We start from the raw sequence: 19,095 nt of genomic DNA on the forward strand, positions 1-19,095 counted from the left end.
GTGTGTGTGTGCATATTATAGGTGGAATTTTAGTATGTTGAAATTGTTATTAAATAATCAAACACTGATATATATGTGTGTGTGTGTGTGCGTGCGTACATTTTACTGTTGAAATTGTTATCAAACTGATATATATATATATATATATGTATTTATATATATAATTATATATACATACATGTGTGTGTGTGTGTGTGTGTGTGTGTGTGTGTGTGTGTGTGTGTGTGTGTGTGTGTGTGTGTGTGTGTGTGTGTGTGTGTGTGTGTGTAAAAATTAAAAACAAAAAGATAATTACTAACCTGTCATTTATTTCGAGTTTAACTCCGTTCGAACTCTGGTGGGACATTTCTTCCGTTTGATAGTCTAAAGGTTCCATAATCATTTTGAAAAATAAAAAAATAAAATATCAGCCTCCAAATAATTCACAGGTTCAATCCGTTGTTAATAATAATTTTTTTTTTAAATTCGCGTTTTAAAAAGATATGTCACAACATGTACCATAGCTGTATGTGTATTTATATATATATATATATTCGTTTTCTGTTTATTTGTTTTGTATTTAGTATTATACGGTCACATCTTACATATAAAATAAATAATATGCAGACGGTAGATGTTGTTCACGTGTATAAACAGGTCTCGTTATTTATAGGTGTATGTTTACAGATATTTGAATATATCCACGCACACACACACACATATATATATATATATATATATATATATATATATATGGGGGGGGGTGCAAAAATTAGTAAATATTTGTGTGTGTGTCTGTGTGGGTAAGTGGTTGTGTGTTTTCCGGCTGTCGTTTAAGTTATTTTGTCGTTGCGGGTTATAAAACGAGCCTTAAGGTCCACTTTGGTGCAATTTGGGTTGAAGTAGTTATTATTCCTTGCTTCGAGGTAGGTGTGTGGGGTATCGGTAGTGTCAACAATTCCCCCAAAATCACCAACGTCAACCTTACGATCTGGCAGTTCACAGGTTGGATCAATATGACCGCCTTTAAGAACAGATCCTTCAAATAACGTACGAGGTTCCGAATTGTCACAATCTATTAAAAACGATATCAAACACCAATCGTATGATAGGGACATATTCCCGTTCCAATAACAGACATTCAGACGATAATTCTTTAAAAATAATAATAATAATAATAAAATTTTTAACAAATTTTTTAAATGAAATAAAATAAAATATATCAATTAAGCGTCGACTTTCTTTCTTTTTAAAAAATTAAACTTGGACGCTGTTGTTTTCTGTTGTTAAATTTGTTTTTAAAAATATTTAGGAAATATTGTATAATTTTGTGTCATTATGTTGTGGAATTTTGCTTGTCTAATTATTATTATTATTTTTTAAAAATAATAATGATAATAATAATAACTCCGTTTTTCAGTTCAAAATAAACTGGACTAAAAAGGTGGACAATGTCTCGTGTTCTGTTAATTTTGCACTCGTCATTCTATCTTCTGTTTCTCTCTCTCCTGATTTACGATGTTGTAGTAATTTCAAAGTATCTGATTCGAATTCGTACTTTTTTTTTCTTTTTCTTTTCTTTTCCTTCTCTCCCTCCTTTACTTTCCCCTGCACTCGCTTTCGTTTTTAGGAGAATAAAACGCACATACAAATGTGTAGCGGCGCCTAGACACACCGATACACGGCGATCATCGCAGACACTTTAATCACAATTAGATGTGCCTACATACACACACACATACACACAAACACACATACATACAAACAGTTATTGAGTAAGACGCAAGGTGAGGTGGGTGGGGTGGTTCTGCGTGAAAAAAACTACGCGGATATAAATACAAAGACAGAGAAGAGATATATAGAGAGGAAATTAATGTGAGAGCGAGCGAGCGAGCGAGCGAGAGAGAGAGAGAGAGAGAGAGAGAGAGAGAACAAGAAAGAGAGAGATGTATGCGTAGGGGAGTATGGAGGGCAGAGATGTATTATTATGACATACACAGTGCGTGCACCTATCAACTCACTTGCACACTCGCACGCACATACAGGCACACACACACACGCGCACGCGCGTGTACGAACGCACCGACTAGACGATGGGCGGCGGTGGGAGGCTGGTGAGTTCTGTTATCTTGCACGTTCTTTCCAAGCTGCAGGAGACGAAGTAAATGACAGGGTGTGCACGACGGTAGTGGGCGTGCAGTGAGGTGGGGAGAGTCGTGGGTTTGAACGGTCAGTGCAAACGTTCACCCGGTCGTTAAGAGAAGGGAACCACTGGCATAACCTAAAAAAAATAAAAGAACGAATATATATACACAATTAGTTAGAGGTCCAGGTCCACTCTGTCTCTAGCTCTTTCTTTCTTTTCTTTTTATTTATTTATTTATTTATTTATTTTTTCTGCTGTTCAATTAATAAAATGTGTTATACTCCGGAACCTAACACGCACTTTCAGAAACAGAGGGAAAGCAACCAACACACACACACACACACACACACACACACACACACACACACACACACACACACACACACACACACACATGAAATAGTTTAAAACATAAAATTAAATTTAAAAAAATCTTTGTTGAATTTTAGTTTAGTATAAGGATAGTGAATATGCATATAACGTTTGCGATATTATTTTTACTTTGCTGTTTCATGCTTATTTCCTATTCTAATTTAACACTAGATATATATATATATATATATATATATATATATATATATATATATATATATATATATATATATATATATATATATATATACTAGCAGGCCGCCCGACATTGCTCGGTCGTAAAATAGCTTAAACATGATATTTTGAGATCCCTAGGTGCAAGAAAGCCTTTTACTCCAACAGTTTCTTCCCCAGAACTGCAGGTCTTTGGAACTCCCTTCCGGGATTCTGCTTTCCCAACTGTACTGATATGCAGAAGTTCAAGTGTAATGTGAACAAACATCTTTCTACTAATCTCCCTTCATAATGCCCCTGCTAATCAAGTCCCTGATAGTAGCCCCCTGCTTCAAAGTGACACTGTGCCTTGTTTGGGGTGAAAATTGAAAAAAAAAAAAAAAAATGCAGATTTCGTATTTATTAATATACTAGACTACCCATGACCCGTTGGGTCAGTATGTTATATTAGCTATGGAATTCATGTATGAGCGTGACACTTGTGACATAAAGAAAATAATTATTGTTTTGACATAACAGAAACATTTCTATAACAGTATATTAAAATGAAAAATCACGGACGGATCACTCAAACATGAAAAAAAAAAAAATCCTCCCTATTCGTGTAAAGTTACCTTTTTTCCGAATCGCTCAAAAATCGAAAATTAAACATGATTTTCCTACGAATCGAACGCCGACGAAAGTCATTTAGCAGCAAAAACGCACATGAACCTACCGATGAGAAATATAAGAATGAAAAACCCATATTGGAATCCTTCAACCAAGTTATAGAAACTTAAAATCTAAAAAAATAAATAAATAAATAATTAATAAAACCTGAAGCAAAAAAATAGAACCTAAATAAATAAAATAAAATAAAACTAATATTGAAACAGATTAGTAAATGTGTCAACAAATTCACCGTTCTCACACAACTATTTTGTATCTAGAAATGTAAACAAAAATAAAAAAAGAAGGAAGGAAGGAAAAGGGACGTATAGAGAGTAGTAGTAGTAGTAGTAGTAGTAGTAGTAGTAGTAGTAGTAGTAGTCTTGGCTTTACTACAATTGTTCTTATGTTTGTCAACGGGTTAAAGTTGTTTAGTTGTAAGAAAATAGCGACAGTATAGTTGTAACAAAGAATAGTTGCAAAACACCTCCACTCTTCCCATGTTAAATAATAATTTCGAAATAATAACGATAATATTTCAGTGCGCAGGTCAAAATCTGCAAAAGAAGCGATTTGTGTTTATTTGTTTACGTTGTTATGGGTTAATGTTTATGCGCGCATGCGCAACCGGATGTCGTAAACCGGAAAGTGGGTTACATCACTCGTTACAAGGTCATTTGAGTTTTATAATTATATAGATTATATTGGACCCAATATATAGTAATGATTTAAAAATTAAAAAAAAAAATAAAAATGACTCGTGCGCCACTACCGAGAATTGAAAGCAAAATGTTTAGCTTAAGATTTACTTGTTCCTTTAACGTTAATCTGATGAATACATGTTTGCTGCAAGACTAAAAATTAAAACATGAACCAATAGCTATTACGTTACGCATGCTTATTCGTAATGCCGTTGTTCGACCGTAAACTGGCAAATTCCATTTCACACTTTTGCACCGATTTTTCCCGGCTAAAACCCAAACATAATGTTTCGCATGGATTCGAATACTCGATATAATTAGTTTCATGTCTGCAAACCAAAAACTGACAAAGGAGCTTAATAGGCAAATTTTTAAAAATAAATTTATATACGCATTCATAAATATATACAAAAGGTAGTTTTTGTTTACTGTAAACTTTTTACGCAAATATTATGCAAGTATTAATCATGTAGAATATCTACATGAATATAATTACACGTAATGATTAACTAAAAATGATCATTCCATAAGAAAACCGAAACACTAAAGGGAATTAATCAAAATGAATGTTTAAAAGAATATGCAAATTAGCTAGATCTTTTGCTGGTAAATGCAATTCCACGACCTGCATATAACAAAGTTGTATTATCTTTTTAAATAAATAGAATAAAGGGTTTTTAATATGAATATCAGTACACACAAAAAAATAAATTGATAGGTGTATATATATATGGTTGGTTGGTTGTTTTTGTTTTACGGCATATCAATCCTTTTCAGGTTATTTAATGCCGAATCACAAGATTCGGAAGAAAAATCTTTTAATAGAATATATTTGTTGTTTTCAAGTCAGTTTCTATTTAACCCATAGTTGGAACCCTAACAGGTACTACCACTTCGGGTCAGAGTGGACATGGACCTGGGAGCAATGGCAATTAAAGGGTGGCTCCACACTCCCCAAAGCCCGCATGCTAGGGCCTCACCACTGGATATAGTTTAAGGGCATATCCAGGACCAGGAGTATATATATATATATATATATATATATATATATATATATATATATATATATATATATATATATGTATGTATATATATATATATACACATACATACATATATATATATCTGCGGCTACTTTTCCAATTTTGAACACTCTTCCGCTGTCTTCTCTTGAAAATGGACTAATAAGTCTGAAATATATTGAGATTTATATCACCATTGAATACAACAGAAAAAAAAATTACTGTTGTTTAGAGTTAAAATTTGTGTGAAAAAGAAAAAACAAACAACAAAAAAAAGTACTTTATTTCTTTTGTTTGCATTTAATTTTACTCTATATAAAAAAAAAATCTCGCATTGTTCTTGGCTTTTAATTTTACCTTATATATATATAAGTGATGGTTGTGTAGTTCCAACGACAGAAAAAATGTATATTTAAAAGAGTTTAGCCATCAACAATTGTAGGTTTTTCAGACTTTTATCATTTTTTAATATTTAAAAATATTGTTATAACGCGTTTCAAGCCTTGTTCAGTTCTGGAGAGAGCTGAACAAGGCTTGAAACGTGTTATAAAAATATATTAAATATTACCAAATGATAAAACTCTGAAAAACCTACAATTGTCGATGGCTACACTCTTTTAAATATATATAGAGATGGATATTCATTCACATAATTCTTTATATCTATATATATCTATATAATTTTTATTTTTTACGTTTAGCGAATACAAAGCATTACAGTTTGTTTCGGCAGACGTAGACGAACCGTCTGCGCTGCTTTATCAGAATATCTGATGAAACAGGCCAAACGATACATTTGCGTCTGCCGAAATAAATTGTAATACTCTGTATTCACTAAAGGTGAAAATAAAAAAAATATTTAGCTCTACTTCAGTATTGAGCAATTTTTATCCCCTTTTTGACCACCCTACTTTGGATTTTATCTTGGATTATATATATATATATATATATATATATATATATATATATATATATACAGTGTCGCCAAAAAGAAAGTCCACACTTGTCATTTTTTCCAAAACAACAAATTTAAGCTAAATTGATTATATCTCTTTAAACAACCTATTCCTCATTTGATTCTCCTTTTATTCCTCTATAATTTTACATGTTCATATCTGACTTTTAATTGAAGTATCCTAGTGTTTACGTCTATTTAAAAAAAAAAAACTTTGAATCGAGAAGGCAAAAAGAAACTCTGCAGCAGCAAATGAGCTTAAAACCAGCTTAATATATCTACCTCTTAGCATCTCTAAACGTAAAATATCCACCTTTTAGCATCTCTAATCCTAATTGTTGTTGTACCTAGGTTTACAACGTAACATTTAGTCCATATACTTCGAGACTCTCTTAGTGATCCCCGGGAACTCATTAATCTCCACCTTTCTGGTTTATCCAATCGAGAAATCGACTGCAGATTGAAATGAGATGAGAAAAACGGCACGAATGACTGTGCAAAAGCACCAAAACACCGACAGTGTTTGTGATGCCCCTAAATTTGGTCGTCCTCGAGTTACTTCTTACATGGAAGACAATGCTATCAAGCTCTGCAGCCTCAGAAACAGATTTGAAACGGTTCCCCAAATCCAACAACAGTGAAATCTTGTTAAAAAGTGCTCTCTTTCTACAATGAATAACAGATTGAAGGAATTTAATTTCGAGGCTGTGTTCCAAGACGCAAGTAATTTATCTCTGTAAAGCGCAGTCTGGACTTCGTCAGATGCAATGAAGATCATTAGTCTTCATATTGGTCGAAAGTGATTTTTAGCGACGAAAGCAAATTCAATAGGCTATACGTAGTAGGCAGTACGTCCGTCGAAGGAAGGACAACGAATTTAATCCTAGGTGCACAGTTTACACGATGCAAGGTGGTAGAGCTTCAGTTTTTGGTGCGGGGCGTTATTAGTGCCAATGGTCCAGGGCCTATTCGCTTGCAAGATCGAATTAATTCGACCAAGTACATTAATATGTTGACAGCATTTTCTACCCTAGGATGACAATTCTATGATTTTATATATTCATAGAAATTTTCCTCCCATCAACTCGTCAGATGTGATTTCCATCTGATGTTATCAACAAAAAGTTCATTTGTACATCATAAACGTGGTGTGTTCGTTTGAGAAAAGAAATTCCATCCCCACGTTGTTACAGGTCGACCCCCACACGCACGCATATATATATATATATATATATATATATATATATATATATATATATATATATATACTAGTAGGGAGGCCCAACGGTGCTCAGGATTGAATGAGGATAAACAAATGATTCACATTTTCAACCCTTTTATTGTTATCGAAATCGTTGCAATCGCCCATTTTTCAAACAAATCAATTGATTGCCTGCTCTTGTCAGGGGATCGTCTGCGCTGTATCGGGAGGTAGTTTCACATACCTTCCCGCAATGACTTAGTTCACAATATATTGTAGTCTACATTGCACTGTAGAAAACATACTGTTGATTTTATAAAATTATTTCCGGCTTCAATTAAAGTGTAAAATGCAAAAGTTGAATATCATGGTTCAATTGTGCTCTAGACAAGCATCCATTTCGAACGCGTTCCTGTCTTATCAAAGAACCTACTGGTGATTTTATACACCGGGCTATTCTGTTTTTAGAGTGATAAAACTTCTTAGTTCACTTGTAATGTTAGGCTGTATAAGGGTGTCAACTTTGCTTATAATCGGACTGCTCCTTCTTTTATCGAATGTTTTTCGAATATCGATTTTCGATTCTCACAGAGGTATTCCGAATAACAAATTATCTAAGAATACTTTAAGACACATAAAATACATTTGTGTATAATAAATAAAATCGATACAGCCGTTTCGAAGTCCATAGGGAAGGAACACGCGCACGCATACATACATACATACATACATACGCACGCGCGCGCGCACACACACACACACACACACACACACACACACACACAAAATGATTTTTAAAGAAATTTTCAGTATTTACTTAATACATAAGTAGAGCTCTGTAGGAGAGAATCGTCAGGCTAAACTTAGCCTGACTAATCCCTAAAGGGATGAAACGCGGTGGCCTCTGTTTAGCTTGGAATAAATATATTTCATAACCTACTACTGCTACTACTACAACACACACACACACATATATACATATGTGTGTATGTATATACTGATAAATAAGTATCCGTTTATTAATTTTGATTTGCACTTTAGACAGTGCCCAATACTTAATAGACATATTTAAAAAGTACAAAATACGTTTAAATAAATAAAACATATAATCCTTTAAAGTACTACGTGTCTACTATTACATAACAAAAATCTGTGTGTGAAAGAGAGAGAGAGAGAGAGAGAGAGAGAGAGAGAGAGAGAGAGTTCCCTAGGAACTCGAAAACGGCTGGGCCGATTTTTATGAAGTTTGGCACGAAGGTAATTTATGTGCCTGGCAGTGTTCTCAGATAGGTTTTGTATCGGAATGACTTGGATCAGTGTCGATAATCGTTAATCGGAATAATCCAATGAAAGAAGGAACATTAGCACCTTACGCAGTCTAATATCACAATTGCATTTGAGGATTTTTTTTCCATCAAAAAAACTAAAAGGCCTGACATATAAAATCAACAGATATGACGGGTTTGTTCGAAATGAGTGTTTCTGTTTCATGCATAATTGAACCATGATATTTGACTTTGTCATTTTAAACTTAACCCCAATCCCTTATCACCGCACAAGCAGTAAAACCAGGCATATAAAATCAACAGTAGGTTCTTTTATGTGACAAAGTCGCCTTCGAAATAAATGTTTCTGTTTAGAGAACAATTAAATCATAATACTTGACCTTTGCATTTGAAACCCTAATTCAAGCCATAATATATATATATATGTGTGTGTGTGTGTGTGTGTGTGTGTGTGTGTGTGTGTGTGTATGTATGTATATATGCATATGTATATGTATATATATATATATGTATGTATATATATATGTATGTATGTATGCATGTATATATATATATGTATATATATTTATGTATGTATATATATATATATATATATATATATATATATATATATATATATATATAATATGAGTGGGCATTCCAAAGTCAAATATATATTAATATTTTTTCTTTCATAGTCTTTTGAGATAGTCTATGGAGCAAAAAGACCCAAGTGCAACAATTTGTGTGTTTAATGTGCATAATTATTTAAAAAAACAAAACAAAACACACAAAAAAAAACATGTTAAACTAATGGGTCTTTTCAAAATTTGACGATTCAATTTTCACACACACACACACACATACATACATATATATATATATATATTATCAAATTGTCAATCAATTATCAAACTGATTTAATAAATATATAAATTGTCTACACATGGCTTAAAACAGTGTTTTTTTAATTTTCAAGGGAAGTAATTTTAATGAAAACTATTATTTTTTGAAATTACACTAAAGTAATATTGGTTATATATAAGTTTAAAAAGAATAGGTAGGGCTAGTTTATTGGCCGATAGATGGCGGGTAGTTATTTGCTTGTATAACTGATATCAAATAATGTTTCATGTTCAATCCTAATAGAATTCCTTATTTAATATAAAATTATATTGATAGATAAAAAAAAAATATTTCAACATGTACAAAGCAGAGAGCCATACTCAATCCAGACAAAATGGTAAATTTATTTCAGTCTTCAAAGGCCTTCTCCAGTCTGCACTCTTTGAAATGTTTTTTTTTTTCTCATGCAACCAATTAGGATTTTAGAAGGCGGATGTGTGCGCGCTCGTGTGTGTGTGTGTGTGTGTGTGTGTGTGTGTGTGTGTGTGTGTGCGTGTGTGTGTGTGTAAGTTATCAGGCCATTCGTTTTCTCGTAAACTTCGTCAGCTTAGTTGCATATTGCATAACAATTACTTCAGTGCTGTCTCCTCGTCGCTCATGCGCTCTTTATTCAAGACTTTTTTCATTGCTTCGTGGAATAAATAGGTGACATAATATATATATATATATATATATATATATATATATATATATATATATATATATATATATATATATATATATATATGTGTGTGTGTGTGTGTGTGTGTCTGTGTGTGTGTGTGTGTGTGTGTGTACCAACATGTATATGCATTTTAATTGTGTAGACAGTCACGCACGCGCACTAGATAACATACGTACATTCCATGCATGGTGGATACATAGAGCCGCACCGCACACAATCAACAAAAGCACGTGATTTATATGTGTTATTTATGAATTTGTATCTATTTGTTTATCATGTATGCGTAGCACGCATGCACACAGACACTACGTGCACTTGACTGACAGAGTTGTTTTAGTTATTTATTATTTATTTGTTTTTATCAGGACGACAGCGACTGCGGCGACGAAGATTATAACGACGACGACGACGACGACGACGACGACGATGAGGACGAGGACGACGACGACGACGACGACGACGACGACCGAGTCAGCCGCGGTCATGCTTTCGCTCACGTGCCCAACGCGGCTGTCGGTGACGTCACAACTCACGCGACTTGAAGCATGCCACTATTATTGTTGCCCTGCTGCTACTGATGTTGCGACTTTTCCAAAATTATGTGTACGTGTCTGTGGATGTGTTTGAGTGCGTGTGGGGGCGGGGCAGCAAATGATTATCAATGCAGGTCTGATTAAAAACAACGGAATTTTCTCTTATAGTTATACTAGCAGGGAAACCAGACGTTGCCCGGGATTGAATGAAGATTAACTAATGTTCGCCCCCTCCTACTTTTATTGTCATTGAAATCGGTGAAATCATCCATTTTTTTTTTCAATCAAATCGATTGATTGCCTGTTCTAATAATCGGGGTCTGTACCGGGAGGAAGTTTACATCTCCCCCCCCCCCGCTGAATGAGTCCACAGTACATTGTACACTACATTGTACTGTAGAGAACCTACTGTTGATTTCATAAAATTATTTTTAAGATAATTTCTTGAATTAGCGTTTTATAAAGTTAAATATCATGGTCCAATTGTGCTCTAACCAGAAACAATCAACTCGAACGCGCTTCTGTCTTATCAAAGAACCAACTATTACTTTTATAAAATTATTTTTACATAATTACTTGAATTAAAGTTAACCGCACAGAAGTCAAAAATCATAGTTCATTTAAAACGCGCCCTCGTCTTATAAAAGAATCTACAGACAGGACTTTTCATTTTTTTGAATATCGATTATCGATATTTATCAGAGGCATTCCGGCACAAAACCTATCTAGGAACGCTCTAACACACATTAATAGTACATTTGTGTGAAATTTCAAAAAATCGGCCCAGCCGTTTCTGAGTCCTTAGAAAACTCTCTCTCTCTCTCTCTCTCTCTCTCTCTCTCTCTCTCTCTCTCTCTCTCTCTCTCTCTCTCTCTCATCCACCACAAAGTTCCTTTTATATCTAAGTAGATATTCTTAATAGCTGTTCGTATGTGTGTGTGTATTATAATTAAATAATAATTATTCTTTATAATTACAGACATTATATATATATATATATATATATATATATATATATATATATATATATATATATATATATATATAACGAAACATTAGTGTCTGTAGGTATTTAATAATTATTATAGTAAAGAATTATGTCAACCCCTTTAAGAAACTCGTTTCTTATCGTTGAGCACTTTACAGTTGAAATAAAGTCGGTTAATTTAGCTCGCATGCATATAATGATTAGATCACTCTGACAAACGTTAAAAACATTTAAAAAATAAATGTTTAAATTCCAACAATATTTCTCGCCGTTAACGGCCGCCGAATGGATTTGGTCCTTGCTAATGGAGTCAGAGATGGCTTCGTTGTCGGGTTCGAATCGCTCGACTGGTATTAATCGTAACACCCTGTACTGATGATTCTCCGAAAGGATGAAACATTAGTGTCTGTAGGTATTTAATAATTATTATAATATATATATATATATATATATATATATATATATATATATATATATATATATATATATATATATATATATATATATATAGGGAATAATGCAACATAGGTGCATCAGAAATGGTGGGGAATTTTTGACACCCCTAACACAAAACTGCGAATAAAATATAAAAAAACTCGTAATTTCTATTTTTAAAATGGGTTTATTTTCTTTATGGAATATACTTCAAAAATAAACTATTAAAGTTGTTAAAAAAATAATAGAAATATTATTTTTTATTTAAAAAAAATAAAAAACAGTGTTTACAAAGTGCAGACGCGCCTTCATGCATCCATTTTTTTACGTAATGAAATCAATTGAATTTTACGAGTTAAATATTTTTCAATTTTTTAACTTTAAAAATTTGTCAAAATTTTTCTATGGGTTCAATTTTAACGATATTTTCAGGGTCAATATGAAATTGTATGATCTTTCCAATAAACCAAATATAATATGTTAGACAAACGTTTGTTACCCCCCCCCATTTTGAAATGTCAATTAAAATTTTAATAATTAATTTACTCACCAAAGTTTTATATATCACAAATTGAAGATAAAAGATCAATAAATGAAATATTCTAATTTAAAACAACAACAAAAAAAGAAGTATTTTTTGGAAATTTACCTGTAAAGTCCAAAGTCTAAAACTTTTTTTTTTTTTTTTTACCTCGTTGATTTTTTTTTTAATATTATGCTTAGAATGCCATGTAAATATCGGACGCTTACGACAATTTTTTCTATTTCATTTAATGTTTTCTTTTTTTAGATATTAAAAAAATTCACTCGATAAAGAAGTATTCAAATATATCAATCAAAACCTCATGTATTTCATAAAGAGAATAAAAGAAATAAATTGGTCGATTGTTTTTTGTTGTTGTTTGTTTAACGGCAAAAACTTATAACTGAATGTGTTCAGTTTTTAACTACGGAGGCACCAAAATACTAATTTTGATTTACAGCACGCAATAAAAAAAAAAATAATTATGTCCCTTTAAAGCCACCGGAATATAAAGGACAATAAATTCAGACTTGTCTCCCTTTATTTGAACAATAAAAAAAAAAAAAACTGAGTTCGCGTTTTTTTTTAAATCCTTGTTTAAAAAAGTATTTTATTTAAAAAGGACATGGAATATAAGCATAAATATGGATACATTATTAACAATGAATAATTGAAGCCCTCATCGATTAGTAGTTTTTATAGGTAAGTGATTTTTTGGAATTTAAATATATTTTCATAATCGAAGTAAGTAAAATTTCGTTGATTTTCTTTAAATCTTTTATAAAGAAAACCGATTTAAAAGAAAACAAATATTGCATAATTTGATATTAAACCTATTATTTTTTTTTAATTTGGTCTTTGCACCTTTAATTAAAAATAATTACATTTTTCACGAAGTTATAAGCTTCGAAAGACAGTAAGTCTAAATATTCCAGTGTTTACCACCAATTTTTACTGACGATTTCTGACACTGTTAGTGCAACAGCCCGATGAATCCCATCGAAAATGAAACATGGAAAATTATGTGTAGCTCAATTGCAATAAATATTTTCAAAACTTTCTTTCCAGCAAGACATTAAATAAAAGAACGATTGTTTAAAATCTTGCTCCATTGTACAAACCCGGATCGATGACACTGATTTTCTGAATAAGGTGCAGCACAAAGGTGTATGCACATAACTGACAAATTATGTTTGTATGAATAAATAAAGATACTATATATCGGTTTATAAAAGTTTTCAAATCTACAATATCTACTTTGTATTCTGAGAATTCAAACCTGTGCACTAGTTGTAGAATAGTTTCGCTACCACAAAGAATACAGAAGAGGTAAATGCTTCTGTATTTTTACTAGTAAGAGATGTTTCGGTGGACCGCGTTTTTTGTGTATAGCCTCTATCAATCTATCTGTCTAGCTATCTATTCATCTCTCTCTCTCTCTCTCTCTCTCTCTCTCACACACACACACACACACACACACACACACACACACACACACATATATATATATATATATATATATATATATATATATATATATATATATATAAAAGAAAGCTCAACGCCTGTGTGTATGCCTGCCTCTACACGAATAGGCTCCTAGATGATTTGCTATTATACTAAACTTACCATAGACAATGATAGAAGCGGTATCAAGGATCTGCAATGGGTATGATGAAGTTATCCCCCACCAACGAAGGTCAGCTCCTGTGGGGTACTTATAAAAGGGAAATCTATGCGCGCTCACACTGTTTATCTAGAGCTACCAAATTTGGTAGGATAACCCACGAGTGGGAGGAGGGGGTTTGACGTGTTACACCGCTCATACCCGGGTGGGGGGGTCATTTATGACTGGAAACCCTGTGCACGCTCACATCATTTGATGCACTCACATAGAGTTGTCAAATACAGCAGTATAGCCCACCATGGGATGCGAGTAGGTTTTGACGAGAACAGTGAGAAGCGGGATTAAAAGGATGCAAATCAAGGAAGACGCCATATTTGTTTCAGTTCAACAAGAAAAAAAAAACGGCTGGAATTTGCAAAAAAAAAAAAAAAAAAAAAACGTTAAAATTAGACACCTGATGATTGAGCCAAGATTGGTCTGGCGAAAATAACTTTGCGATAAGTTAACAGCTTCTATTTCCTAAACTTTGAAAGGAACAATTGAATTTTTTATGTGAATACACATCTATAATATCTATTCAAAAATTGTAGCAAATTCTCATTTTTTCATCAGATTTTTAGCACGCCTGGAGCGATTTATATGCGCCGTAGGGAAGGAGAGGCATTTCATCCTGATTATGTGGCTCCAACTGTCAACTTTTGAGGAGAAATCATAATAGTTTAGGGCTGCATGGCTTCTTCATATGTGAGGATCGAGTGAACTCCACCGTTTATACTAAGATGCTGAACCAGGTTTACCAAACCTTTATGACTAAAATATTTAATAACATTCCAAGTGACGTAATCTTCCAACAAGACAATGCCCCATGCCATTCGTCAAAAGTTTCAATGGGTTGGTTTGAGAAAAAAGGCATTACAATAATAAAGTGGCCCCTGAATCTCTAGACCTGAATCTTATTGAAACTTTGTGGTCCCATCTAGGGAAAAGAGGGAGAATGCACAAACGCTGAAGCTACTGTGCTGCTTTAAAAGAACCCGATTCATTACTTTTTTGTACGCTCTCGCCCGACGTCGACATGTGTTCCAGCTCTGAAGCGTCACGCAAACTGGACGTGTTGAGCCGGATTCCTTTCTAAGGAATAGTAAATTCGTAAGTTGTCCTCCGTCGTCTGTGTATTCCGCCGAAGCGAGATTATTTAACGGCATCAAGTATTGCAGCTGTTTTTGTTTTGCTTGTGTTTGCTTTGCCAAAAGAGGTGCCCCTATCCTTATGTATACAGCGCTTGTTATTCCCAAATGGCCAGCCATTTGGTACGTAGCCTAATGCGAATGCTGATCTGACGAGAATCAGCGTGCGAACAAGATTATGCAGTATATTTCCGCTAGTATTAAATAATCAATATATTTGCCCTTTGCATCGGAGAGCTGTCAAGCGATCACCAATTCACTTGACGCTGTCTGTGATCGGTTCTGTGAAAACTATTTTCGGGATCAAAGGATCGGAACTGACGACGACGACGGCGACCCAGTTACCATTTTTAGTCGAGTCTGCGAGCAGCAGTGATGCCGGGTGCAATGGAATAGAAAGCAATTTTTATATTAGAATTTATTTGGCATTTGAATCATATCTCGAGGCATTCGAACGAAAGTATGAATCCGTTTCTTTAGATGACATTCTAATCTGAGCTTACTGATATTTATTTAAATGATAACAATAACAATATTAATAGAATGAGAAGTAAAAGGATAATGCCGAGAAGAGAGAGAGAAAGAGAGAGAGAGAGAAAGAAAGAAAGAAAGAGAGAGAGAGAGAGAGAGAGAGAGATAGAGAAACAGATAGAGGAGAGTTTCTTGCATTGTTTATGGCATATCAACCCTTTTCAGGTAATTCTAGTAAAGGTTTTATACTTCAAGTTCTTTACATTTTCAAATATTTGTTCATGGTGTTTCGTTACGTCGTTTTGTTTTACGGCATATCAGCTCTTTTCGGTTTATATTTTGAAAAAAAGTGTTTACGCTCCAAAATCTTTAAATTATTAAATGCGTAGTGTTTGGTTTAGTTGTTTTGTAAGAGAAAATTGTGTTTTTTTTTGTTTTTTTTTTTACAGAGCATGATTGATTTTTACAAAGAAAAAAGGAAAAAACAATAGCATCAATGTTTGGTGCATTTTGGGTCAGGCAACCATTATCCACAGAAAGTCTGATCTTGTAGCACCCGGGGGCAAAGGGTAGGAGAGAGAAGAGACAAAAAAGTAATAGAATGAAAGCGAGAAGAGAAAAAGAAGAAAAATTTCAGAGGAGAAAGAATGATGAAGGAAAAAAAAAATAATAATGGAAATTATGAGACTTTTCAAAATATTTCTATTATCAAAAGGATGTAAAAACTGTTATCATTAATATGATTACTGTCATAAAACTGTTATCATTAATATGATTACCATCAATAAAACTCTTGTCATTTATATGGTTACTGTAAAAAACTGTTATCATTATGATTAATGTCATAAAAACTGTTATCATTAATATGTTTAACATCATAAAACTGTTATCATTAATATGATTACATAATAAAACTGTAAGCATTCATATTGAATACCAACATAAAAACTGTTATACTTAATATGATTACTGTCATAAAAACTATTGTCGTTAATATGCTTACCATCATAAAAACTGTTATCATTAATATATTTACCATTATAAAGACTGTTATCAGTAATATGATTACTATCATAAAATAACGCGATACCATCAATACAATGAATTCCACGGCCACATAAAAATAATTCAATACCGCATGTTAACCATTTTGCAATACCATTTTGCAATACCGTATTGCATTATGCCAATAATATAATGCTATAATCCTAATACAATACTAAAAACTTCATCATAAAGTAACGGAATATATTTTTCTCGCGCTATTCACGGGGGTTATGTTCTTTATCCCTTCCCCGCGGACAGAAAAAAAAAAGAATACTGGATGCAGTTTTAAAACGTCCATGTATGAGATTATATACGGTACCAACTGCTTCGCAATCATTTTCTGAAGACATTCTTATTCATTAATACAATAATAAATTACTTATCTGATAAAATTGTCTCAGAGATGGGTATATTTGCCGACGACACAACGCTCTATAGCAGGCATGTGGGGAAAACTAATGAGCACGTATCTAAGGTAATAACCAAACCCCTAGAGGAAGACCTTCAGTCTGTAGTGGAATGGGGTCAAAAATGGATGGTAACGTTCAACGCTGCCAAGACAAAGCTCATTTCTTTTAATAATTACAAGAAACCTTACCAACCACCAATAGCTATGGCTAGAGATACTTTATCTGAAAGCACTTCATTCAGGCTCCTTGGCTTAACGTTCACAAAAAACACGAGTTGGAATAGATACATCGAGATCATTGCTAAGGTTGCTGCAAAGAAGGTAGCTCTCTATACCGTGCTAGAAATTACTTACGCCTGAAAATATCCTGTACCTCTACAAAGCCACCATTCGCCCATGGATGGAGTACTGCTGTCACATTTGGGCTGGTGCATCTGCTACTAGTCTCTCGCTCCTGGACAGAGTCCAAAAGAAAGTCGCCAACCTAATGAACTGTCATTTAAGATTCAGCTCCTGTCCCATCGACGAAATGTTGCATTTCTCTGCATGTTTTACAAGTATTTCAATGGTGGATGCTCTGACGAACTACAAGCCCTTGTACCCCCTCGACGAAAATACCCCCGATAACCCGACAAGCAGCGAAGTCCCAACCCTACACAATTGTGGTCCCTAGATGTAAGAAAGCCTTCTACTCTAATAGCTTCTTCCCCTGAACTGCAGAACTTTGGAATTCTCTTCCTGTTTCCTGCTTCCCCAACTCTACTGCCATGCAAAAGTTCAAATGTAATGTTGAAAGACATCTTACTGCTAAACTCTCTACATAGTACCCCTGCAACTTAGGTCCCTGATAGTAGTTCCCGACATCAAAGTGGTACTGTGCCTTGTTTGGGGTGAAAATGTAATAATAATAATAATAATAATAATAATAATAATAATAATAATAATAATAATGTAATATTGCATGCAGTTATGTATTTCCATAATGTAGTCATGATAATGTAAACATATTTTAATTTTGTACTACAACAATATTTTGATCAAAAAGAAACATAAATGCAGGAAGACAGTAACATCGCATAGCATAGTTAGCCATACTAAATTACTATACCGTAATGTCATTTTATACGTACAACACATTTAAAATCGACAGAAAGTGGAAAAAAATTTAGATGCAAACTTAGATAAACAGTACGCACAGTTCAGATAATAATAATACAGTACCGCACATTTTTTTTACTTGGGAGTCAAAACTTATCAAGGCCAGAAGGCCACTCGAGGATAAGGCTTGATAAACGAAAGTTGGTAGTGTATTAATCATTGATGGTTCAAATTGGGTAGAATTTGATTATTTATGGGGACGGCTCAACAAGAACTTGTTTACATTGGATTTGAAGATTACCATGTTGTATTCAACCGGAAATCAAGCCAACGGAACAGTGTTCCATAGGCGGGCAGTTCTGGGAAAGAAGCTTTGTTCATAGAATCTGTGTTTAGATTTAGGCACAGATAGGGAGTGGAGGAAATCGTATACAATGGTTATAGATAGTCGAGTGTTTTTGTGAAAGTTTTGCAAGAGTGGCATAGATTACCATGAAAATAACTAAAGAGCAAAGACAGGCTCGTAACGTCTCTTCTGTGAGAAAGAGGTCGCAGGAAAGTGAAAAGGGCATCGTCTACTAGGTTTCGAAACAGGTTTGGGACTATGTATCCATTTATTTATTGCGGATTATTAGGTTTTGAACTCTATCAATGCTAGATACGACGGTTTTGAACTCTATCAATGCTAGATACGACGCGCCGAGCAGTTCCTACCCAGATGTAATTCAGTAAAAGGGATTTTAA

At 33.6% G+C, this 19,095-nt stretch overlaps 1 protein-coding gene and 1 long non-coding RNA gene across 3 annotated transcripts in view; one reads left to right on the plus strand and one right to left on the minus strand.

The window, feature by feature from the left end:
• Positions 1 to 575, minus strand: part of LOC145293850 (uncharacterized) — a 93,688-nt gene extending 93,113 nt beyond the window's left edge. Inside the window, exon 1 of one of the 2 annotated variants that reach the window (XM_080140544.1) lies at positions 300 to 575. In XM_080140544.1, the coding sequence (XP_079996670.1) occupies positions 300 to 382 (83 nt within the window). In that variant the 5' untranslated portion in view covers positions 383 to 575. The remainder of the gene's footprint in view (positions 1 to 299) is intronic. The other variant, XM_080140545.1, reaches the window with a different exon arrangement.
• Positions 1 to 19,095, plus strand: part of LOC145293852 (uncharacterized) — a 337,229-nt gene that overhangs the window by 2,699 nt on the left and 315,435 nt on the right. The window lies entirely within an intron of this gene.

Source organism: Euprymna scolopes, chromosome 15 (assembly GCF_053919585.1).
Source record: "Euprymna scolopes isolate OS-2025 chromosome 15, ASM5391958v1, whole genome shotgun sequence".
Taxonomy (NCBI): domain Eukaryota; kingdom Metazoa; phylum Mollusca; class Cephalopoda; order Sepiida; family Sepiolidae; genus Euprymna; species Euprymna scolopes.